This window comes from Aulonocara sp. 'chitande type north' Nkhata Bay, linkage group LG3 (assembly GCF_057382095.1).
Source record: "Aulonocara sp. 'chitande type north' Nkhata Bay isolate Kocher_YH1m ecotype deep benthic linkage group LG3, A_spYH_male_GT1.1, whole genome shotgun sequence".
In the NCBI taxonomy this organism is placed as follows: Eukaryota; Metazoa; Chordata; class Actinopteri; order Cichliformes; family Cichlidae; genus Aulonocara; species Aulonocara sp. 'chitande type north' Nkhata Bay.
Genome location: NC_141346.1, coordinates 6,459,716 through 6,485,979, shown reverse-complemented (window position 1 = coordinate 6,485,979; position 26,264 = coordinate 6,459,716). Strand labels below are relative to the sequence as shown.

Sequence of the window (26,264 nt, the reverse complement as noted above, 5' to 3'; positions counted from 1 at the left end):
AGCCGCCGACTAATATCATGTAGAAATGTTTAAGAATTCAAGAAAATTGTTTCACTTTCTTGTACACAAACCAAAGAAACTTCCAGACATTTCACCAGAGAAAGATGAATCTGTTGATCTCACAGTTTTCCATGCTTTCATCTCCTCCAGTCTCCTCACGTAGTCTGTGCTGGACTTTCAGTAACAGCCACTTCCATGCAACAACTGCCTGAAGCATAGTACACTAAAAACTCATTCTTTACAAATCCCTTTGCAGCCCTGGCAAAAGCCTGCTTTTAGTAAATGGTAGAAGGACTGGTTCTTATGTAGCACTTATATAGCGCTACTCTGACGCCACAGCCAGGGTTCAGTTTGTCAGCAAGAGATTTTTATTTAAACAAAGGAATAAACTGAAGGCTTATTTTTGGCCAAGACAAACATCAAAGTTGAAGGCAGCTGGACATTTGGATGCAGAATGTACACTTTTTAAGCAATGGCAAGAAAAACAGATGAGCAGGGCCTTCATACTGAAAAACAGGACAAGCTCTAAATCTTAGCAGGGAGCTGACGGGACTGGCAGAGAGAAAATCCTCTTCTTCCCATCCTCCTTTAAATTTGATCTGGGAAACTCCATCAATAACTCAGCCCTGATGCACAAGAGAACGAGAATGAGTAGATGGTTAAAAGAGAATCCAGGAGATGGAAAGACAAGAAGAATAGAGGAGCAGAGAAATTATCACAAGGACCCACAGTGGACAAAGGGTCATAATCATATTTTGTGAAGCAATAACTTGTTGGATAACAGCTGAATGTGTACCTGCAGTGTCCTCGGACTGGAGAAAACAACATGTGAGTGTGTATCTGTAATTTTATTGGCTGATTGTCTGAAGTTCATATCCTGATAGGTGACTTGACTCAGACTTGATGACAGCGTCCTTTCTGCAGGAATGAGAAAGACGAGGATTTAAACACGAGACAAATAATAAAAGATTCTAAACCGAAGACGTCTGCCAGCATGGAGCACAAACTGGGTGTCATCAGGACGCTACAACACAGAGCGAACACCATCCCCACAGACACAGCAGCCAGGAGGAACATCACATCAAGAAGGCCCTGAGTAAATGTGGTTATCCCAGCTAGTGATGTGTGGGTCGCGAAGGAAACTCTCAGAGCCGACTCTTTGACGTGAACGACACGAGCCGGCTCCTTATCGCGAGCCGTGGGTTTTTTTTTTTCTCTCACCCTCTCTCTCGCACTTTTTTCCGCACGCGAGCCGTGTGCTTTGCGCTGAGCAGAGGGGGGAGGGGGGGTAGTGACACTCAGTAGCACAGGAACAGAGCGGGAGGGAGAGAGAAAGAGAGCAGGGACAACAACGTCACATTAGAAAGGTATAGTAATCATCCACAACTATTTTCAGTTGCAGATGATAAAGGATTCAGAAAGTTTATTCATGCAGGTCCATATGACAGAGAATGTGCGTCTTCTTTTTGTTTTCATATTATAATTTGTATTTAATTGTGTTGTGGTTTGCAGTGTTTTGTGTTGTTTCACTTTAAATTTGTTTAAAAGGAAAAAGCTGAAAATTTAAATAGTTAAAAGTTGAAATGTGAATAGTTGGTTTTTGTATTATATGATTTATTTATTACATTTTATGTGGAGTGAATAAAAAAGTATATTTACGGTGGCCCCTACAGACAAAGCACGTACGAACTCCGAAGCACGTACAGAAAACAACAGAAGTGCTCCAGGATGCTAGGGGGCAGTGTTGAGCTTTTGTTACCTAGAGGCTACACAAGTCAGCAAGTACCAACGACCGGATTTGGTGTGAGGTAGTAACAGGCAGTGTTGGTCAAGTTACTTGAAAAAAGTAATCAGTATCTAATTACTGATTACTTCCCAAAAAAGTAATCCCGTTACTTTACTGATTACTTATTTTCAAAAGTAATTAATTACTTAGTTACTTAGTTACTTTTTAAAAACCCAATTTACAACCTGAAGAGGTGATAAAGTGATAGATCTTTCAGCCCAATTCTACTTTTTCTACATAATCCATCATACAAAATGTAATCAAATGGAAAAGTCTCTTTTTTTTAACTTGTTTTATCAGTTTTAATCTTTTAACTTTATGCATCAAGCAAAAATTTAATTATATGAAACATTCTCTGACTGGAAGAAATTTGTTTAACATTTAAACCTATTTTCTGCACATTCCAGCACATAAAATAAAATGTTTTTTGTGTTTACACTCAGTCTTTCAAATAGATGCAAGTAAAACACAGCAGAAAATAAATAAAGTCAAAGACTCAGCGGTCCTGTTGCTCTATTTTCACCTGTAAAGCAGGAGTGGGGTAGGCGGAGGTTTACCCTGGTGCAGGTGTGCTGCGGTCAGTGTAAGAATCCGCGAGTTTCTCTGTGAGTTTCCCATTACGTCGTTGCGCACTCGGTGCTTGCTTGGAAGTTTAGGGGTTTTTTTTCGCTGTAAAAAGAAGTTTTCTTCCCACGCACAACGGACACTAATGTTTTTGTTACTTTTTATGGAATCAAACTCAAAGTAAGGTCAGTACTTCCACGCTTTAAACGCTGCACGCTCATACTCTCTCCCACAATCGATATGTGATCCACTGTTGATCTGCACACAGCTGTTGTCACGAACGGCACACTCGCTTACGTCACTGTCGTGAGACATTCTGGCAAAAAATCACGGTTTTAGTAACGCAGTAACGCAGCGTTCCTATGGGAAAGTAACGGTAATCTAATTACCATTTTTGCAATAGTAATCCCTTACTTTACTCGTTACTTGAAAAAAGTAATCAGTAACGCATTACTGCCCATCTCTGGTAACAGGTAAATGAACATTTGTTTAAATTATTTGAATATATATGAGTTCTTGTGTAGTATTCTGCCCCTCGGTTGTTACTTTGTTGGGTTTCTTTGGCTGGCGCATTTCTCAGGTTTCCCAATAGTTGGCAGTATTACCCCTTCAGTTTGTGGCTTCTTCTTTGGTTGTTTGGTGTGCGCTACACTGTCCCCTTTGGTGATGTGTTGTAAGCAGCAGGAAAAGTTCACGCAGGCAATGTGAGAAAATGCATGGAGCAGAAAACAAGCTGCACAACTTTAAGCCCAGTTTACATCGTTGGGGAGTTTGTTGAGCCATAATCTGTAAGTAAGCAATGTCTAACTTCATTTTCTGTAAGATTGTTACTTTCATGTTACTTAAAAGGTTATTTGAACGTATAAGGAAAGATGTTAATGGTGAATGTAAAGCATAAGGAAAGCTATGTTGCTAACTTCTGTTTTGTTTACAAAATATGTTGATACTGATGCTACGTATTATTTTACTGTATGTTCACAGTCTTACAAATCAAAAGAGGAAAAAACGGTCTTCAGTTAAAGACACAAAGACAAAGCGATGTGTCCTGTCGTTCCTGGAACCATCTCCTCTTATGTTAAGCTCGCTGCATAGGGTGAATAGCCATAGCCACCTGAGGGCAGCAGATATATAAATACACAAACAATACACACATGCTTTCTCTTTTGTAATTTAAATGATCTGCTCTGTTTTGAAGTTCAGTTAAAGCTAGAAATGTGTTTTGGAGTTTGCACGTGCTTTGTGTCGTGGTCCTCGTGCCTCACTGTCCGACTCTGTGTTTTGCAACATGTTTTGTGTGTTTTTTTTCCTTTGCGCTCTCTCTCCTCTGCTGGTGCTCATTACGGCCCTAGTAATCCCTAGTAATTAGTAATTCCTTTTGTGCATAATTTTATATTATTGTTAATAATAAATTAATTAAAGCAACAAAACAACCTGAAGAGCCGGTTGGGAGCCGAAAGAGCCGGCTCTTTTTAGTGAGCCGAGCGAGACGGTTCTCTAAAAAGAGCCGGAAATCCCATCACTAATTCCAGCTGGACTTTTGTCAAAACCTGTAGTGATCCCGTATGTGTCAGGAGCAGAGATGGACAGTAACACGGTACTTAATTTAAACGTTTAAATCAGGTTAAGAGTTATTTTAAGTTTTTGTTAGTTAAACTAAATAAAATAATCAGAATAAACGATTGGAGGAAAAAAGCAAAGATGTTGTGATCAAATAGTTTGTACGGCAGAAAGAAAAACATGTTTCAGTATGTTGAGCTAAAACCACAGTAGACACTGGTAGCTTCCAGCTGCTGAAAATAGGCTCTTTACCTTTGACCTTTAGTGTGTGTTGGAGCTGTGATAAAGAATTGAAGAAGGGAGGGTTTGACTCACCGAGGAGCAGAGCGACAGATGAAGTCGGCATGTTGTCATGTTGGAGACCGACAGCAGAGTGATACCTTCAGCTTCACCACTTCCCTGTTAACATCATCAGCTCGTCACGCTGCTGCTTCTCCACAAGGACGAGCTGTTTCTAATACACTCGTCTTCATCAGAATCAGAGAAACTTTATTGATCTCAGAGGGAAACTGAGTTATCATAGCAGCAAATATACAAGAAACAACATATAAAATCAGTGTAGAAACAGAGATATGATAACAAAACTATTAAGATAAACAGATGAATACAGAGACATGGGACTAAATATAAATATACATATGAACGTGGAAAGACAAGCATACAGTCCTGAGTGGACATAAATTATATGTGCAGTTTGCTAATACTGCAGTTCATGCAGTCTATGAACAGCTCAATGCTCCTTCTGAGAACAGGAAATAACAAAGAGAATACAACTTTATTTATATAGCACATTTAAAACCAGCAGTACCCCAAAGTGTTTTACAGTAATACGATCATTTATAGGAGGGAAACATTAAAAGCCAATAAATACACCAACAGGTGGAGCGCACTAATTTGCTGCAGTGCAGTGAAAATATGTAAAAGAAAATACAAACACAACTCGACTAGGAGATTATTCAACAATAAAATAAAATAATTAAAACTACATAAAAGAACATTTACAGGATACAGACAATAACTAGGGAAGGCTAGATTGAGTAAATCTTTTTATTAAATTATGACCCCTGTGACTTTACCTGTAAGCTTCTCACTGGGAAGCTGCAGTTTCAGATCGCTATGAAAGTCCCGTGACCGACTGTCACTGCAAGGCTGCTGAGCTTGAACAACTGCCTTTACAAACCCAGTTACACAAGATCTGGGGGCCTTCGTAAAATGTAAATAACAACAGAAAGAACTGTTTCGCAAATCTCAGATTTCATTTTTTATTCACAATAGTATGCAGAAGTCATTTAGAAAAAGACTGAGGTTGTGATCAGGAAGATTTTTCATTTCATGAAGTTTCTGCATCTATAACCAGAAATGGTGGAATTATGTAAAAACATACAGAAAAATGTGTCAGTGCTTCTTTAATTACCTTATTAAGCAGAGAAGACATCAGATCATCTTTTTTTAATGGAGTGTTCGCCCAGGGTGCCAAACAGGCTAGCCTCTGCCTATTACTAAAAACATAAATAAAAACATTTAAGTTTGTGGTTTTAAGGTGAAAAAATGTGTAAATTTTCAAGGGGTATGAAGACTTTTTCAAGCCGTCCTTAATCCCACAGATGATCTTCTGTAAGGGAAGTGAGTCTGGAATCAATGAGGCAACTAGAAAAATTTGCATTTCCTGCGAAAATGCAGTGTGGATGCTTTAAAGCTGAAGCTGTCTGCTGAAAAAAGCTGAAAAAGTTGGAAAGAAAAAAAAAATGCTGCCCTGTGCAGGATTCAAACCTGGCCCTTCTAGTCTCAAGGAAGCCACTCATCTCACTGCCCCAAACTCTTTCTCACAAAGAAGAGGTGGAGAGACTGACAATTCTGCTGAAATGAGCAGAAGCTGCAGAGAATTGAGGTGAAAAGAGGTGAAAAGGCTAAAACTTTGCAGAAAAGAAATGAATCAGCAGAATTTGTGCTGAAAAGAGTTTTTTTCTGAAAACGCTGAAAAATTTGCAGAAGAGGTGAATAAGCAGAATTTGAGCAGAAAAGAGGTGAAAATTCTGAAAATTTTGCTGAAAAGAGATGAATCAGCAGAATTCTGCTGAAGAGGTTTTTGCTGAAAACAGCTGAAAAAGCTGGGATTTGTGCTGAAAAGTGGTGAAAAAACTGAAAATTCTGCTGAAAAGGGATGAAAAAGCTGAAATTTGTGTTGAAAAGAGTTAAAAAAGTTTAACTGTTAACTGAAATTAATGTTGCCATAAGCGGGATTTGAACACCGGCCTCCCAGTCTGAGAACGGATGCTCATCTCACTGAGCTAAAACACAGCTCTGCCCGGCGAGCAGAAAAAAGTGACCACATTGATATTGCCAAAAAAAATTCAATATCTCAAAAAGTATAGAAGTTATGAGCACCAAAAGATCTAGCCGGCATTAGCAAAAAATAGCAGAATAGTTTAAAATTTGAACGGTGAAAATCGGCTGAAAATTGTGGAAGTAGTTAAGTGCCAAAAAGTGTACGGAAGCAAGTAGAATAATAAAGTATAAAGATTAAAGAGAAACAGGAACTCAATAGTGTGGATGCATCCACACAATTAAACACCTGGTTGGTGGCAGAGCCTGTAGTGTGGATGGGATTCACTCTGAGTTCCTGAAGGCTCTCGATGTTGTAGGGATCACTTGGTTGACAGGCCTTTGCAACGTTGCATATCTGGGGCCCTTGACTCTCAGACTCGGGTAGTGGTCCCCATATTTAAATATTGGGGAGTGAAGGGTGTGCTCAGACTGTAAGGGGATCACACAACCTCAAAGTACAAATTTTGACCGAATTTTTCTTCCTTTCAGCTGATTGGTTAACGTCATGTCAATCACAAATTTAACAATCCAATGAGAGAACAGATAGGTTTGGCTGTTGGAGGGGTGCTTTACTGAGCTTCAGGTCCTGGAGGTAGTTCATTCTTATGGTTCTTATGGGCTAAAATTGTTGGTTCTTCAGCCTAATTATTATTAGGCTGGTAACAATAATAATTATTGTTATTATTATTTTTCTTTTCTTTCTTTTAAAAAAACAAACAAAAAAACCCAAATCTTTTTTGCACACACACCAATTTGCATCTATAGATGCACAAACATAAATGTTTTAGATATTTTGGTTTACAAGGTTACAAAACTCAGTTCACAACTAGTCGGTCAGATTTATAAGTACAAAATATTTATGACCACAATTTGAGCCCATAGATGTGTGTGGAGAATCAGTTTGTGTTGAACATGTTTCAATTTCACGAATCCTCACAGTCAAGGGAGGAGGAGACAGGGAGGCAGGAACCAATGAGAGACAAGGAGGAAACTGAAAAGAAGAAAATAAAGAAGAGTGAAATAAATGAGACAAGGAGAGAGTAGGCAACGAAGGAGGAGTGAAGGATGAAGGAAACTTTGAGACAAGAAGATAGAGGCAACATAGGAGGAGGCAGGAGATAAAGTGAAAGAAGAGAAGGGTAAAAAGAGTAAAGAAGCGATGAAGGAGGCATACATAGAGGAGGAAGGAACAATGAGACTGGAGAAGTAAGAATGTGAGAGTGGGGAAGACATGGTGGAAGGAGGGAGGAGACAAGGAGGCAAGATGAAAGGAGACACATAAAGGGAACAGAAATAAAGAAAGTTAATTTTGGACAATTTATGCCTTTATTTTCAATCATGTGACTCCGACGCCCTCTGCTGGTCAGTGCTAACGTCACACAGCTCACAGAAGAAACATTTCCCTTTGTTTGCACTCAGGTTTACTTCTGATGTCATCACTCATCTCTGTGTCTGATCGAAGAGACAGGTTACTGTTAATGTTTGTCTGACTGACACAATAAAGCCTAAACATTTATTCTTTACTGACTTTAGTCACTTTGAATCAATAACCAGGATCCATTTACCTGACTTTACCTGTTTAAACTCATTTGTGCCTTTAATGCTACATGGAATATACAAAGGAGCATGAGGAAGATGAGGAGAGGACTGAACAGCGCTTGCCTTGCCTGAAGATCATTACCTCTCCTCACCAGCAAGTCTGCAGCTCTGACCTCAGTTTCCATCATTCATTTTCCATTTGATCTTCTTCTTTTGTGGTGTCTGTAGGCCCCAAAGACCTGGGCCTTCGCATGATGTGCCCAGTCACGCCACCCAGGTCTCACTGTCATTGTCCACATGAGCTCTAAAGTCTCCAAAGATTCACTGGATGAAGAACCCTTGAGTACCCCACCCAGTGACCCCCAACAGACTGGCTGCTCTCAACTGTTGTTTGGTGCATAAATACAAACCACAGTCAGGATTTGTTCACTTTCTAAAGATGAATTCATTTGTTCATGATTCTCTGGACCTCTGTGGTTAGTCCACATACAGGTACGCCCAGCCTACCTTCGTTCTCACCTGTGTGGCGACGTCAGTGTTGTTGTGTATGAGTGAGTGAAGGACTGAGTTTGAGTTTCTGAACTCAGATTATTTGTAATTTTTTTTACTGAGAATGTTTAGAGACAGTCTGAATGTCTGAGAACAAAATGCTTTTGTTCATTTGTCCATTTTTGAAATTGAGGTGCTGCGATAGTCCAAAGCCGAGACCCTAACATTGAATGAAATGTGTTGGTGGGATTTCAGAGAGCTGTGCATAACGTACATAAACGTCAGTGAGCTGAAGCAGCACTGTGAAGAAGATCACGTTTTTCAGTAGTCTTGAGATCAATGTCTCATGGAGGCTTCACCTGTTCACCTGTAATGACCTACGTCTGTATTCACACCTCTGCTCGTGTGATGACTCACATGATCAATATTCAGTCAATGACCTTCAGGACAGAGGTTAGTGTCACAGTTTCAATGTAGAAACAGACACAGTTACTCTTAATGACCTCTTTGCAGATATAAATATTTAGTTCTCTTCCTCTGGTTCTGTTTTTATCTCACATTTACATCACCTGTCAGAGAACAGGTAAACGTGTACTTGTTAAACAGCTTCTAGTCTCAGGTGTAATCAGCTAAATCAGCTGCTTCACCCAGAAGAACTGATGTAGTGTCTGATAGACTTCATACTTCTGTGTTTCTTTCATAGAAGTTGAACCAAAACCAGAACGGCCAGAAAAACCACAGCAGCCATGACTGTGATGATGAAGGAGGAGGAAGAAGAAAGAGCTGGAGGAGGAGAATAGGTGGTGTGAGTGTTTGTTGTTGTAACGGAGGCTGTGGTTGGAGGACCTGCAGGAGACATGATAAAGCTAAGTTCAGTCAGTTTATGATCAGTTCAGCAGATTGTCTTTATACAGGAAGTGATGTCAGTGTTATGACCTTTGACCCTCAGAAAACTCTGAGGAGATGATCCAAATTCATCAGTAGAGACCTTCATCAGACTGCTGCACATTAATCATGATGCTGTTTTGGTTAGTTGTCCATTAAAGTAGAAATAAGCAGTGACTATGCCACCAGTTTTGTCTTTGCAGTGTAGAGTGACATCACTTCCTGTCTTTTCAGGAAGTGTCAGGATGTCCAGGATGCTTTCTTTATATAAAAATTAAAACAGCGTGCTGTTATTCTGATGATTAAATGAACGTGTCATGAGGGCCAGAACTGAGCAGAACCCTGGAGGAGAAGCAGGGTTTAACAACATTTATTGGTCTAGCACAGGTTAACACTTGGCAATAGCAGAAAACGACACAGAATGCAACAGTGACTTGGCGTGAGAAACCTGGTAACGTGGTTGTGGACCAAAAGGGCAAATTGGGCTGGAAGGGTAACTGGAGCGTGACAGCTTAGGTCTAGCTGTCAGGAGAACGGAGTTAGAAGAAGGGGAAACACTGGAGAGGGTAAGTGTACTGTTGCACCCAATGTGACCCAGTGTCCTATATTGAGATTCACAGCCAGCTAAACTCTCTCTTGCATCACTTCCTCCAAGGAACAGGCACGTGTTGTATTTGGACAGGATTTAATGCAAAAAAGTGTGAAACTGAAATGATACAGAATACAGAAATGTCACATAAACATTAGCTTGGGTTGAACTTAACCTTCCTCTCGTGTTAGCTTTCTGTTATCATCTCTTATGTTAGCGGGTCGGTTTTGACCCGTGAATTAAATCAGCTATAAAATATACTAAAAACAATAAGTTATCATCCAATTTGTTTCTCATCTCTTGGTTACCTTGTTAGGCTTCCTTATCCATGAAAATGTTGGTTTTAATACTTTTGGTGTGGGCCTCTGGGTCTTTTTTTGTCACTATACCCCTCGATTTCAATTAAAAAAAAATTGTAAAATTAACCTCAAGAGAATCATATTAATAAATAAAAGGTTTCTGTGTTACCTGAGTATTACTGAGGGGTATAGGACATATCTCTTAAATAAATCTGTTTTATTGATTTTTTTCATTTTAAGATTAATAACTAAAATGACATCGATGGTGTTACAGGTCAATTTCGACCCATAGACATTTACATCAAGAAAAGACAAAAAAGTTTGTTTTTTTCAGCAGTAGACCTTTAATATAAACTGAAAAAAAAGAAAAAGTCCACTCCTCCTTTGTTTTGGTTATAGCCGTGGGTAATTGTGGGCTTTTTATCACTTCCCAATGATACAGCTTCACCTCAGTTTCCTTTGTGAAGTTCTTGTCCGAGGTCATATCTGGTAAAAAATAAAATAAAATAAAATATCACAGCTGATATTGTGATCTTGCAGTCCAGTGGTCATATGGAGGACCACACATTTTCATTGTTTCTTCTCAGGGGTGCCACTCGCAGCTTTGACTGTGAAAATCTGTACATTCCAGGCATAGTTGGTTTTTGCATCACAGGCTTCCCAGATTTTTCTGCCGTTTTTCCCTTGCTTACTGGGTATATATTGCCGGAAGGGGCATTTTCCTCAAAAAGTGGACAAGACATTCATCCACTGTCACTGGCCCTGGGATGAACATCAGTGGAAGAAGCTGCACCCATCTCTCCCAGACATCCCTGATGGGAGCAAGCTTGTCAGACCTCGGTCTGGTCTCTCTGTTGTCAAATCTGAGGACTCTTGAATCAAAATGATATCAAATGTGTGAAGTGACATCGTTGCCCAGAAAATGTTTCTGCCTGTCGATGCATCCCATAGACGATCAGTGGCCTCATTGCAGCATCTGTACACTCCAGCAAGAACAATGAAAGCATCCAGGTATTCCTCATCATGTCGCCATGGACTTTTTTTCCTTCAAGGTTTATCATAGTAATGATGATTCTTTCTAGTGACAATGGCATAAATATCTCAAAACATCTCTTGATGTCACTGACTTTGGTCAGAGCAAACCTTGTGATTCCAGGGGTCATTTTGATGACATTTGCAGCAGCTGCCCTGCCATGTACATCATGAGGTACTGAGCTCCAAAAGATCTTACCATTTTTGGACTTGAATCTTTCAGCAGGAGTAGCTTCAGCACCAGCGACCTCCACCTCTGATCAGATGTGTCTGTGTCTTCTGGATGATAGTCCACATTGTCTTCCTCCTTAGAAACCTGCCCATCTGAATCGCTATGCTGCTCTGTGTCCTCTCCTTCATTTTCACCAAAAATATGATCCAGAACTTAGCTCACTGTGAATCTTCTTCTCATTTTTTGTATGCTGCAAATTGTAAATGTGCACTCTGGAAGTCAAATGGCCACTCAAATAGTGAATTCACCTCACATGCCCGTGTTTATTTTGTTTTGTTTTTGTGCAGGTATACTGCAAAAAACATGCAAAATAAGAATCCCCTAAAGCTCATATGATTAGGAGAGGCGCTTGCTGTAAGTGTTTTAGCTGACAGTGCACTTATGATTTCAGTTTTGGCTTTAATTATTGCTTTATACTCATAATATTATACCTGGGTCGAAACCGACCCTAACAACACAAAGGTCATAATTTCAACTAGGGCATTTTATAATTTAGTGAAAATAATTTTTTTTATTTTATTTTGTAGAAATAGAGGTTCCTGACAAAGTCAAAAAGCCTTGATACAATAAACAAATGTATGTGATTTTTTTTATGCATTTGAAATTTAAAATGGGTCGGTGCCGACCCTAACACGAGAGGAGGGTTAAGTAGACATATAAAACACATCAAAAGTTTCCAAATCACTTCAATAATGTCATATACCCTCTCTTAAAGGTAAACACAATTAAGAAACTTACTCATATTGCCACTCAAAGGGATTTAACGGAGTGGATGGCTTTGGATCAGAGGAAAACACACCATGTCTTGCTTCACTCATGAGCAAACACTTCCTATCACACTTCTTTTAGTGACTAATTGGCTCAACATAGCAAACTGTGCAAACCTGCGCCCCCTATAGGCCTGGAGAAATAACATACAAACAGTTCCAGTACACTCCCCGCCTGGCATTATTTTAAGATTGCCACTAGACCCTATTTACACATGAGACCAATCTCTCAGAAGAAGGATACAGTCCGAAATGGGTCTACAGAATGTCTTTGCAATCTTGTCGCGTGTCACCTTCACTTCCATCTTTCTGACAACTCCATCTCTGCTTGGAAGTGTCTTCACGATGACACCCATAGGCCACTCATTTCTTTTTAGTTGCTTGTCCTTCAGAAGAACAACGTCTCCTTCCTTCAAGTTTGGTTTGCTGCGCTGCCATTTCTGACGACCTTGGAGCATGTGGAGGTACTCCCTCTGCCACCTGGCCCAGAATGTGTCGGCAAGGGCTTGAACTCTCTTCCACTGCCGTGTATATATGTCGGCCTTGGTGAATTCCCCAGGTGGAGTTGGAATCGGATCGAACTTCTGGGTGAGCAGAGCTGAGGGGGTCAGGATTAAGGGAGCGTCTGGATCCGAGGAAACGGGTACAAGTGGCCTTGCGTTGATAATAGCCGTGACTTCCGCCATTAACGTTGTCAGGACCTCGTGAGTTAGAGTAGGGTTTCCTGCTTGTAGGAGCATTGAGTCCAGGATGCGTCGTGAGATGCCTATCATACGCTCCCAGGCGCCACCCATGTGAGATGAGTGAGGAGCATTAAACACCCAGGAACACCTCTGCTTGCGTAGGTAGTCATCCACACTTGTATCACCAGGTTTTGGGGAATGCAACTTTAGGTCCTTGGAGGCACCAATGAAATTGGTTCCGCAATCTGACCTCAACTGTTTGGCAGGGCCTCTGATCGCAAAGAACCTGCGAAGAGCATTGATGAAACTGGAAGAGCTGAGAGTTTCAATCACTTCAATATGAACAGCCCGTGTAGACATGCAAGTGAACAAGACTGCCCATCTCTTACTGTTTGCATGACCACCTTTGGTGCGGCGTGTTGAAACCTCCCACGGTCCAAATACATCGAGGCCAACATAAGAGAATGGGGGGTCCGTCTGAAGGCGTTCGGCAGGTAAGTTAGACATGATTTGCTGCTCTGTTCTACCTCGAAGCTTTCTGCAGGTGACACATTTGTGGATTACACTGCTGATAGACCTCTTAGAACCAACTACCCATAAGCCACTTGCTCTCACAGCCCCCTCAGTGAAGTGTCTTCCTTGGTGCTGGGTGGCTTCATGGTGATGTCGAATGAGCATTGTTGCAATGTGATGCTTCCCTGGTATCAGAAGAGGGTTAGCCTGATGACTCGGCAAGCCAGACTCTGCAAGTCGACCTCCTACTCGCAATAAGTTTTTGCCATCGACGATGGGATGAAGTTTGTGAAGAGCACTGTTGCGAGGTAAGTCTCGTTTCGCCATGATGCATTTTATTTCTTCTGCATAGGCTTCACGCTGGACACACCTGATGATTGTGTGCTCTGCTTCATATAACGCTTCATCTGTGAGACTAGCCTTACAAAGATGCCAGCCGCTACAGGCACCACCATCTTTAGACTTGAAACTGTGGGAGATGTGGCGAAGGTAGGCCACCGCTTGGACAAGGGAAGTCCATTTTGAGAATCTTTCAAAGCGTGATGAACCCAAGGCACCTGGAGCAGTTGTGGTCACAAGCACATTGACGTTACGTCGAATTTCAATGTCCGACTCTGGATCGACGAGTTCAAATGGACCCTTTTCTGGGGAGAGAGTCTTGTGATTGAGAAGAAATGCTGGGCCGTACAACCATGAAGTACCAGAGAGTTTGTCTGCTGGTACAGACCGAGAGCCATGATCGGCAGGATTGTGCTCTGATGGGACGTATCTCCATTGATCTGGTAGGGAAGACTGCTTGATTCTCTGTACACGATTGTTCACATATACATGGAATCTTCTGTTTTGATTGTTAATGTATCCTAACACCACTTTACTGTCAGTGTAGAATGTTGTCTTGTCAATCTTTACGTTTAGTTCTACTGTGAGAAGCTCTGACATCTCCACAGCAAGCACTGCAGCGCACAGCTCTAATCGAGGAATGGTCGGTTCTGGTACAGGCGCTAGTTTGGCCTTACCCATAACGAATCCGACCTCACTGTGCCTATCTTCATGTGTGACCTTCAGGTAAGCTACCGCAGCGATGGCTTTCACTGAAGCGTCTGAGAAAACACAAAGTTCGATGAATGTGGCTTGTGAGATGGAGAACGTGACGTAGGGGCGGGGAATGTGCAGGTTTGTGAGACTTCGTAGCGAGTCATGCCACCTTCTCCAGCCGTCGTACATGTCTTGGGGTAAGGAACTGTCCCACTCAAGGTTGCCGCTGGAGAGCTCTCTGAGAAGAAGTCTGCCTTTGATGGTTACAGGTGCAAGCAAACCAAGAGGGTCAAACAAGCTGTTCACTGTTGAGAGTACGCCCCGGCGAGTGAAGGGTTTTTGCTCTTGTGGAACGTGGAATGTGAACGTGTCTGTTGTGGGGTTCCAACTTAACCCCAAGCTGCGCTGGACTGGAAGCTCATCTGTTGTTAAATCGAGATCTTTGATATCTTTGGCCCTATCCTCAGGGGGGAATGCACTCACCACTTCCACTTTATTGGAAGCAATCTTGTGGAGACGTAGATTTGAGAGGGCAAGCATTTTCTGAGTTCTCTGTAGGACATCAACAGCCTCAGCTGCAGTTGGGAAAGACTTTAATGCGTCATCGACATAGAAGTTGTGCTCTACGAAGTCTCGGGCATCAGTTCCATACTCGCTTTCTGCTTCCCTTGCTGCCAGTCTCAGCCCGTAAATTGCCACTGCAGGAGAAGGACTGTTACCAAAGACATGCACCTTCATTCTGTAGTCTACTACGTCTTTGCCAAGGTCGTTGTCTTTGTACCAAAGAAAGCGAAGGTAGTCTCTGTGGTCTTCTTGGACCACAAAGCAGTAGAACATTTGTTCAATGTCAGCTGTGACTGCGACTGGTTCTTTCCTGAAGCGAAGCAGCACACCCAAAAGTGTGTTGTTCAGGTCCGGGCCAGAAAGCAGCACCTCATTGAGGCACACTCCATCAAACTGTGCACTCGAATCAAACACAACGCGTATCTTCCCTGGCTTTTGGGGATGGTACACACCAAAAATGGGGAGATACCAGTTCTCTTTGTCTCTATTGGGAGGTGGTGCGAGCTCTGCATGTTGGTTATCTAGCATTTTCTGCATGAATTCCACAAAATGTGTTTTCATTTCTGGTTTCTTGTCGAGCGTACGTCGTAACGACATCAGCCGTTGGTAGGCGTAGGACCGGTTATCCGGGAGTTTGCGTCTGGGGGTTCGGAACGGGAGTGGTGCAACCCAGCTGTTTGTATTGTCCTTGAAGAAGCCTGCCATCTTTTTCAAAAAGATTACATCTTCAGCTGAATGAGCAAGGTGGTTGTCGTTGCTGGTGTGACAAAACACAGAGTCTCCCAAATTCTCAGCCGTGGGCTTTTGGTGTGAGAGAGCAGATGGCGGTTGACTGGAGATGGCTTTGGTTTGGCTCAGACTGAAGTCCTCCTTTACACTAAGGTGACTGTCGCAGGGAGTGAGATAGCTTGGGCGCCCATTGTCCAATACATAGGTTTTCAGAACATTCACTTTACTTGGCTTGTGGGCATTACCAAGACACACATCGCCAATGATAACCCAGCCCAGGTCAAGCTTCTGTGCGAATGGGTCATTATCTCTGCCATTGATTTGCTCCCTCACTTTGTGAACTCTCAGAAGGTTACGTCCTATCAGCAACAGAATGTCTGCACTTGGGTCGAGAGGTGGTATTTGAGCAGCTATTGCTTTCAGGTGCGGGTGGTGTAAAGCAGCTTCTGCAGTTGGCACCTCTTCCCTGTTGTTGGGGATGGCATTGCACTCAATGAGCGCGGGGAGAGGGAAACTCATTTTTCCATCTAATGACTCAACCATGTAGCCACATGCTCTTCTACCAGTCATGTGTGTTACACCACTACAAGTTTTCAGCATGTATGGTTCAGGTGTGGTTTGTATGTTAAATATGTCAAAAAACTCTGTCTTTGCAAGTGACTGGTTACTTTGATCGTCAATTATTGCATACATCCTTCTGGCGTTGTCTCGCTGACCCTTGGGATAGACTTGCACTAAGCAAACCTTAGAACAGGATCTCCCTGTGATTTTATTTCCACATACCTCTGTGCATGTGGCAGTAACATCCGGGTCTTGTGGATTTGCTTGCTCCCCGCCGTGCACTTCAGGAGATGAAGGAGGTCTGAGCATTTGCAGTGTTGGGGCAGGATGAAGAGCTGCCAGGTGTTTCTCACTATTGCACTCTTCACACTTAATCATGACTGTACAGTCTTTGGCTTGGTGGCCGGTGGAAGCAAGGCAGCGGTAACAAATGCTATTGTCTCTGAGGAACCTCTTCCTCTGCTCAAGCAGCATAGCTCTAAAGCCCCTGCATCTTTTGAGTGGGTGGGGTTTGTGATGTATGGGGCACTGTCTTTCAATGTCTTCGTCTGCTTTTTTTACCTTTGATCCCTCTGATGATATGTCCATCTTGTGCACTGTAACCGATGACCTTTGGTTGTGGTTACTTAACGGTTTTTCTTTTCTGTAGCTGGACATGTGGTTGGCATAGGAAAGAGTCGTGTTGAAAGGTGTGGTAAAGCTTGGATCATTCCTTGCTTTTGCTTGACGTTTCACAAATTTGACAAAGAATGAGAATGGTGGGAAGCTAACATTGTGGTCTTCTTTAAACTTTGACCCTACCATTGTCCACTTCTCTTGAAGATGGAAGGGCAGCTTCTCCACAATTGGATGTACTCCCCTAGCTGTGTCGAGGTAACTTAAACCAGGCAAATAACCATCTAGCTTTGCAGCTTGGAGTTCACACAGCAGATCTGATAGGTCGCGAAGCTTGTGTGGTTCTTTACTGGAGAGCTTTGGAAAGTCTCGTATTCGGGCAAACAGGGAGTTTTCTATTGCTTCTGGTGAGCCGTAACATTCCTCTAGTCTCAACCATATCATGTTCAGACCGGGAAGGTGGATGCTTTATGTTGACTGCTTTTAATCTCTTGGCGTGTTCAGAAGACTCTGGGCCTAACCACTTAATGAGTAGGTTGATTTCTTCAGTGGCTGTTAGACCAAGGTCCCTAACAGTGCTCTGGAATGTGGCTTTCCAACTAAGGTAATTTTCTGGCTTGTCGTCAAATTTAGACAGCCCTCCAGTTATTAGCTGACTCTTGGCTAAGAATCTGGCGAGGTCGCTTGCTATGGTGTCTGCATTATCATTTGAGCTTAATCCATGCTGCAGTTGTAATGCATCGTGGAGAGTCTGTGGACTTACATCTCTTTGTAGTCGTCTCTCTGCCCCATCTTGTGGCATGAATGAGTACTGCACTGGCTCTTGTTTGGGACAAAGAGGTGTGTACATTACTGGTTGTTTGGATTGTTCATTCTGATATTTACTGTCATCATGGTGAGATGTAATGTCTGGAACCAGGTCAGTGTGGCTGTGTTTATTTATGTATTCACTCACTTTTTGCTCTGGGGTTACTTGTAGGGGTGACAATGGCCACTCTTCCCCTGATTCAGCTTTGTCAAATTGAGCTGCTGCTGATTCCATTACCTCTGCTTTAGCCAAGGCTGCATCTGCTTCCTTTTTGAGGTTGATTACATCCAGAGTTGCTTCTAGACGGGCCTTTTCTACTTTAATGTTCATCTCCTTCTCAGCGTAAGCTAATCTGGCTTTTGCTGCTTGAGCTTCTGCTTGTGCCCGCGCTGCTGCCATACTGGCTCGGGTTGATGCTGACGACCTGCTTGAACATGCTGCAGATGATCTAACAGTCAGTTTTCCTGAAGACTTTGAAGACCTTCTTGAGCGAGTGGACCTTGCTTCCTCGTCGTTTTGACCTTCAGCCTCTGATTTCTCCATGTTAGAGTAGAACTGTCACTCGACGTCCCTCGCAGAGCGCTATGATTTCACTGTACTGTTGCACCCAATGTGACCCAGTGTCCTATATTGAGATTCACAGCCAGCTAAACTCTCTCTTGCATCACTTCCTCCAAGGAACAGGCACGTGTTGTATTTGGACAGGATTTAATGCAAAAAAGTGTGAAACTGAAATGATACAGAATACAGAAATGTCACATAAACATTAGCTTGGGTTGAACTTAAGTAGACATATAAAACACATCAAAAGTTTCCAAATCACTTCAATAATGTCATATACCCTCTCTTAAAGGTAAACACAATTAAGAAACTTACTCATATTGCCACTCAAAGGGATTTAACGGAGTGGATGGCTTTGGATCAGAGGAAAACACACCATGTCTTGCTTCACTCATGAGCAAACACTTCCTATCACACTTCTTTTAGTGACTAATTGGCTCAACATAGCAAACTGTGCAAACCTGCGCCCCCTATAGACCTGGAGAAATAACATACAAACAGTTCCAGTACAGTAAGTTTAGCTGTATTTATAGCTCACTGGGAGTTGGAGTGAAAAACGCTTTGAGGGAGGGGCAGTGTGAGTCCAGGTGAGTTGGATGGTGTGAGCTGGCTGATCTACGTTCCACAGGTTTGGATGGAGCGGGATGGCAGGCCGGTGAGGCACGGAGAGATTTCCAGAGTGAAGGTAAGTTGTTCGAGGTCCAAGGGATGAGCTTAAGGTAGAGTAAGAGACGTGGAAAACTAAGGCACACGAGAACAAGGGACATAAAAGCCAGCTCCAACATGGAGTAGCTGACTAACTGGTGGAGAAGGAACGTCAGTGTGAGGCTTAAATATCTCCAGCCTGATTGCCAAAAATCAGCTCCAGGTGAGTGGAGCAGATGAAGAGATTATGGGCCTGCTTGGGGCGGATATGAAAGAGGTTCAAGAACCTGGTGGAAATTTGCAGCCACTCACCTCGATTGTAACGAAATGACACACCAGTAAACTCCACTGATTTGTTGTTTGTTTGAGTTGATGCTCCCCACTGACGGGACAGGTGAGGCTCACGTCTGGTTCTCAGCTGCTCTGGTTCGTGCTCTGCTGGGATTGGCTGATGCTCAGTGGGAGGGGCTTCAGAGACCTCTCAGGGTCAGAGGTCACATCAGAGTCTTCCCTCGTGGGCAGAGCCAGGTCAGTAGCACCTGTCAGGTGTACATATTTACCTGCCACAGGTGAGTCACAGGTGAGTCACGTGCTCATCGTCGTCTTTAAACTTTATTTTATCTTTAAAAATTTAAGATCGGGTCATGTTTTTATTCCTGAGGCTTTAACTGTGAAAGGGCACATCCTGTTTACATCCTGGTAACAGCTCCGTCTGCTCACACTTTACTGCTGAACTGGTTTGGGGGCGTGGCGTCAAACTGAGGGTTTTCTTCATATTTACAGTCGGTGTGAAAACGTCAGAAGGTTTGAGTGAAAAGAGAGAAAAAGATGTTTGTGAGGATTCACGTTGTGGATATCTGAGGTTATCAGAGTGTCAGGAAGGGAAACCTGAAGAAAGTCAAAGAGCCGCCCAGCACAGAACAAGCCTGTCAGAGCAAAGACTTCAAAGACTCTACAGGCTGCACAGGGACGCACTGTGAGCTCACAGAGCTCCACGTCTGCAGACACCTTCAGCCACACTGCTGAGGACAAAGACCTGCAGACTGAAACGTCCTGTGGAGGTGAAACGAGAAGAAGATGCAGCTACAACCCAAAGAACAGCGTCCACACAGTGAAGCACGGTGGGGACGCTGTGGGGGGGCCACCACAGAGAGAAACAGGCGTCCTGCAGGACGTTTCCACAGGGCCGAGCCGTGAGTCTGCAGAGACATAACCTCTGTGTCTGTCTCAGGTGTGTGACGGGGACGCTGACGACTTCCTCCTCCACTTCCTGTTGTGTCTGTGCAGCAGCGATGTCATGATTCGGCCGCTCAGCCTCACCTGCAGGAAACACACCAACCAGAGACCAGAAGGTAACCCCACCCTCACCACCCTGACCAACCCTGACTGCAACCTTCAGAGTCGTGTGTGTGTGTGTGTGTGTGTGTGTGTGTGTGTGTGTGTGTGTGTGTGTGTGTGTGTGTGTTTCAGAGGTGAGGAGGTTCACTCGAGGAGACAGAGTTCCTGACCAGACTGGCTCCTCCCCTTCAGCTCACCTGTCTGCACCTCCACCCTGACTGAGCTCCACCTGCTTCGTTCTGACTTCATCTGTTCTACGTGTTCGTACAAATAAAACTTTATTGTTCCTCCTCCTGTCACACGGTATCTCACATTCACTGACCCTAACGCTGGTGATCAGGGTCAGAGGTCACACGAAGCTCTCTGGGTTTAACCTCACACGAAAGGGGCGTCGCTGTCATCATCACAAAGGGGCCTATAACAGGTCATGTGACCCTTCTACAGGAAGTGATCCCTGTGAGTGGCGCCCACATCAGAGATGTTCTCAGATGGTGATTCATCAAACCTGCACCAGTAAAATCTGACAGTAGAAGGATGATGAGTGAAACTGGTTAATCTGGTGTTTGTGGCACAGAAGGTTTGACCTCCACTGTGGGTCAGACTCCAGCTGGGCCTGCCGCTCTCAGCCTCACTCTGAGGAAGCCCACAGTCTGTCACAGTGGAAACTACACCGGGGGACCCCATCCTTGGGGTGGACCCATTTTTGTTTTAGCGTGTTTTGGGGTTTAAAAGCCACAGAGACGCGGTGCTTAGGAAAAATGCATTTCAGCTGTGCTGATGCTCCTGACACGTATAAGACTGGGGAAACCTGCATTCAGCTGGACCTGAAAAACACTATGTCCAGATAAACACAATCAACTTTTGGAGAAAAATAAAAGATTCTTCATCAGACTAACAACTAAAAACATGACACTTACCTTAACAGTATGGGCTACATCAAATATATTCAAGACCGACAACAACACTTCTCACTGCTGCTAATTTTAACAAAACTAAACAAAAAGTAGAAAAAGGCAATTCACCAAGTCTTGAAAAGTAAAACTGAAAAATAGAAACACAGAATAAAATAAAACATCCATCCAGATCTTTACCACCAACAACATAAAATCTATCTTGATTAAATGGCCAAATTCTCCAATAAATGAGCAATAATAAAGTAAGAAAAAATAAGACATTCAATTTATGGACGCTCAAATTAACAGAGCGACATTAAACGCACCTCATTGCCTGCCGTAGCGTTCTTCGCAGCTGCACTTCACCTCAAAGGTCGGTTAATACATCGGATTTAACTTAACCAAAGTCCAATTAAAGGAAAATAAATGTTTCTAACAAATACAGTGAAGAAGATTAAAATAATTCACTGTCAGTTACTGTCGCTGTGAGTTTGACGAGGTCAGCTGCTTCATTTGGTTCTGCCTAAAGTTCTCTCAGTGATCCAGTGTTTATATGATAAGATACGTGTTTAATGCAGAGAGTTGGAATTACAAGTTGGTAAGAAGCTTTTTAACAAAGGTTTGATTTAAGCTTTAAGTTCAAAGGTGAAAGAAATTTCACGTTTGATGAAGGAAGATCAAGGCTAACAAGGACATGGGTCAAAGGTCAAAATAAGGTGAGAAAATATAATAGATATATATAATCAATCAATAAGGTGAAAATATCAGATAAAAGGGTTTTTTTGGTTATAAGGAATAAAGAGGTCAAAGGTCAAAACAAGAGACACTGGTAGAGACCTCAAATCATTGTTACTGAAGGAGGAGGAGTTCTTTAACAGTACGACATTGATAGAGTTTGTGTGTTTGAGAGTTCAGACTGAAAGGGAGCGCACAATCGTGTGTGTGTCTGCAGCTGTTGTGTTGTTGCTGCATCGTTGCCTCAGGGGGAAAGTTGTGTGTGTGTTATGCAGACTAGCAGAGACTGCAGCTGTCAGCAGCCACACACACTTTCTATTCTTCAAATCAAATCACAGTGAAACATGTTCACTGACAGCTCAGCTTCAGCATCGTCTTCATGCTGTGACTGCAGCCGTTCAACTCTGTTTGTCTTTAACCCAAATCATCACAACATGCAAATATAATCATCAAAATGATGTGACTGGAAGGATGCAGCAGTCTGTGCTCCACCTTTCTCCTCCACACCTGCAGGTGGAGAACATGGATGCATGAATCTCTACAGAGTTCTTTGAATATTATCCGTCTCATCAGTTTTCAGTGAACAAAACTCCTCACAGAGCCAAAATAAGCAGTTTGTATCCAACATAACTCAGCTGGACTCTGATGCTCCGTATAACAGCCACACATGAGTCTGGATTCACTCAAAGCATTGAACAAACTTTATTGGAAATGAAGCTTTTGGACATTTGTTCTCTGATATTTGCTCTTCAGCTCGAGTCTCCATCAGTGGGAACATTTCCTGATTCAACTTTTCTTCTGTTCAAATCAAACTCCATGAGAATCAAAGTGTGAATCAGAGTCCTGATGATCAGATTCTATAGAAACATGGAGACTGTAGAGGATTTACACTCAATATGTTCATTTGTTCCCTTCAAGAAAAATCAATCATTCATCCAATAAAATCAGTCGTTGATCAGTTTGATTGACAGGACAGATGATCAGAGGTGCAGAGTTTTTACCTCCATCATTGGTACAGGGACTGAAGTATGGGTGGAGTTTGTGAGTGAAGGAGCAGCCAGTAAAGGAGTAGATCAGAGCTGCAGCACCTACATCATAAAAGGAGACCAGACCCTCCTCATAATCCACAAACACCCCCACCTTCTCAGGACCAGGATGAAGACAGAGACGAACTGAAGGACCAGCAAGAGCTTTGTACTCATTTCCATTTCTCAGCCACACAGTCCAGAAACCATCCTGAGGTCTCAGTGTGATTTGTCCCTTCCTGTTGATCGACTCTGTGGACACTCCTAAAGTCCACTCAGTCTTTCCTTTAACCTGAACCTCAAAGTAAAATCTGCCTGAAGAGAAACTCTGCTCTCCTAAAACATTAACACACTGAGAAAATCTCTCTGGGTTGTCTGGAAGATTCTTCCTCACATCACTATGATAAACTTGTTTTCCATCATCAGACAGGATGAGTTCAGGATGAGCTGTATCAGGATCCAGAGTCACATCCACCTCATGCTGCTGCACCCTCTGCAGCTCAGCCTCTAACAGCTTCTTCTTCATGGGTTTCCAGACTGTCTCCTCCAGCTGAGCCACAGCTCTCCCCACAGTCCCCTCATATGATGGTGGATGAACTCTGACCTCTGTCCAGTCCTTGCTGGGTGGAGCAGCTTTCAGGGAGGAGAAGCTTTGGAGGAGGTGGAGGTGGTCTTCAGAGCGTGAGAGCTGCTCCACCTCAGAGCTTCTCTCCATCAGCTCAGAGATTTCCTGTTCCAGATCTTTGATGAGACCTTCAGCCTGTTTCTCTGTAGCTTCCTGTTTGTCTTCGATCTCCTTCATGAGCTCCTTCAGGCGTCTCTCAACAGACTCCATCAGAGCCGTGAGGACCTGAACACCTTCTGCTTTCTGTCTGTCTGCAGCATCTTTACTCATCTTCACCGACTCTGTGATCTCCTGAATCTTCAGTCGTCTCTTCTGGATCATCTGCTGAATCTCAGCCTCTGTCTTCTCCAGCTCTGCCTTCTTTCCTTCATATTCTTCTCTCAGAGGAACAAACTCGTGGTTCTTGTGGTCTAAAACAGAGCAGAGCATGCAGACACATGTCTGGTCGGTCTTACAGAACAGCTGCAGAAGGTTATCGTGCTTCGTGCACATCCTGCCTTCCAGGTTCTCCACAGCATCAACCAGCTGATGTCTTTTCAGACCTTTCACTGTCAGATGAGGCTCCAGGTGAGTCTGACAGTAGGAGGTCTGACACACCAGGCAGGACTTCAGGGCCTTCAGTCTGGTTCCAGTGCAGACGTCACAGGGAACTTCTCCTGGTTTGGCAGCTTTTTGCTCGGAGCTGCTGCTGCTGGCTTTCTGCTGAGCTTCACGTCTGAACTGAGCAACCATCTCAGAGAACAAAGTGTTGATCTTCAGCTGAGGTCGAGTGTAGAAAGTCTCTTTACACATGGGACACTGACAGCTCTGACTCATGTCCCAGTGCTGACTGATGCAGGTTTTGCAGAAGTTGTGTCCACATGATGTAGTGACTGGATCAGTGAACACATCCAGACAGATGGAGCACAGAAACTGATCTTCAGATCGCAGATTGCTGGCAGCAGACATGTCTGCACTCTGAGGGAGAAAGAAGAGAAACATTTGATTCAAAATTCACTTTAAATTTCATTTTTACAAAGAGAGAAACAAGCGTGAGTAGTCTGAGGAGCTTGGAGAGAAAAGCGTCTGGACTTCTTTAAGTTTCTACTCATCACAGAAGCTTCTTCACCTCATCCTCAACACGGACCAAGGAATGAATACTGCACTTTTGGAAGAACTCCCTCCCCTGCAGCATCTTATTGTCAAAGGGACGGAGGTGGAGAGGGCAAACAGCCACAGATTCCTGGGACTGCAGGTTACATCAGACCTGAGCTGGACTCTCAACACTACAGCAACTGTGAAAAAAGCCCAGCAAAGGCTTTATTTCATTAGGCTGCTCAGGAAAGCTGGCATGAACCATCACCCTCTCACCCAGGCCTGCAGAGGACTGATAGACAGCATCCTCACCGCAGGCATCACTGTCTGGTATGGAAACACTACACAGACAGAGAGGAAGGCTCTGCAAAGAGTCAGAAAGTCTGCAGAGAGGATTATGGGAACAACACTTGCATCCATGGACCTGCACATACAAAGCTGCACATACAATCTCAGACACAACAGAGCGGACAGCAGCATCACACACAGAACACGATTCTTCAACAGCTTCTTCCCCACAACTGTTAGACTGACGGCAAACAAAAACACACTGAACACTTAAAATAACACAGCACTACTTAACCTCACTTTGAATGTATCATCGGTTCACTGACCATCGGGCAATACACTCACAACAGACTTGTGAAACAGATCTGTGGAACAAATGTGCAACACTGTGAGTGCGATAAGAGGTAGAGAACTACACACTCTCTGTACATTTTCTTCTTTTTCTTTGTATATAGAAAATAGTACAAATAAAATAATTCACGCGGAGTGTGAGGCATGAATTATGATCAGTTATTTTTTTAAGAATTCTAGAAATGGTTGCCAAATCATACAAAAACTCGCCAGTTTCCCCTCTCTATCAAATCTTATCTGCTCCACCCTGGCCACAGACACCATCTCATTAAGCCACCTGTTAAAACACGGGGCCGAAGAAGACCGCCACTGTAAAAGAATAAGTTTCTTTGCAGCCAGCACACCCATTGTAATTATCTGTTTTTGTGAAAAGGAAAAAGATTCGACTGATGCAAATGATCCAAGTATAGCCAATGTACCATCACGTGGTACTTTTTTCCTAAATTGGTTTGAAAACCACATAAAAAATCTGGCTCCAAAAAGCATTCAAAACAGGGCAATGCCAAAATAAATGTGCAAGGGAACCTTCACCGACTTTACATCTGTCACATAAGGGGGATACAGAATTATAGATCCGGTTAAGTTTAAGTTTAGAAAAGTGTAGTCTATGAATGACTTTAAACTGGATTAGTTTATATCTGACATTTATTGAGCCTTTCTGAATATTGGACAAACAATTTGACCATTGGTCTTCAGACAGAGGGACCCCGAGGTCTTCAGCCCATGTTTTCTTAATTCGGTCGGAATCAACTGGGATTGTAAAGCACTTAACAAACTGAGATATCAAATGTTTAAAATCTGCTTTCCGAATTATATCAAAGTAAGTATAACTTCGTGGCTTCAGTGGAAAGTCTGAAAAGTTTTGTTGAACAAAATTCCTTATTTGAAGATAATGAAAAAAATGTGATTGAGGTAATTGAAACTTTTCTTGAAGTTGAAGGAAGGACATAAATTTGTCATCTGTATATAAGTCCTCAATGTATTTCAATCCCTTTTCCCCCCCATTCTAAAAACACCCTATCCATTTTACCTGGTTTAAACAAGTAGTTATGTATTATTGGCATTCCTACTGAAAAATCAGGTTGTTTGAGAGATTTCCTAATTTGACTTAATATCTTTAAGGAGTGTTTAACAACAAAATTACGACTGAGCGAATT

At 42.9% G+C, this 26,264-nt stretch overlaps 2 protein-coding genes across 2 annotated transcripts in view; both read right to left on the bottom strand.

Annotated features, from left to right (window-relative positions):
• Nucleotides 1-397: 397 nt before the first annotated feature.
• LOC147333682 (uncharacterized) overlaps nucleotides 398-26,264 on the bottom strand; it is a 71,119-nt gene continuing 45,252 nt past the window's right edge. The window contains exons 7-8 of the mRNA XM_086285826.1: nucleotides 797-918; nucleotides 398-626 (exon numbers count right to left, since the gene is read on the bottom strand). Of these exons, the coding sequence (XP_086141952.1) occupies nucleotides 621-626; nucleotides 797-918 (128 nt within the window). The 3' untranslated portion in view covers nucleotides 398-620. The remainder of the gene's footprint in view (nucleotides 627-796; nucleotides 919-26,264) is intronic.
• Nucleotides 22,536-24,375, bottom strand: LOC147333686 (E3 ubiquitin-protein ligase TRIM21-like). Its single transcript, XM_086268861.1, has one exon. The coding sequence runs from the start codon at nucleotides 24,373-24,375 to the stop codon at nucleotides 22,672-22,674; it is 1,704 nt and encodes a 567-aa protein (XP_086124987.1). The 3' UTR covers nucleotides 22,536-22,671.

Coding starts and splice junctions, on each gene's coding strand:
- LOC147333686 (XM_086268861.1), bottom strand. CDS start 24,375: ATGTTTCTCTTCTTTCTCCCTCAGAGTGCAGACATGTCTGCTGCCAGC.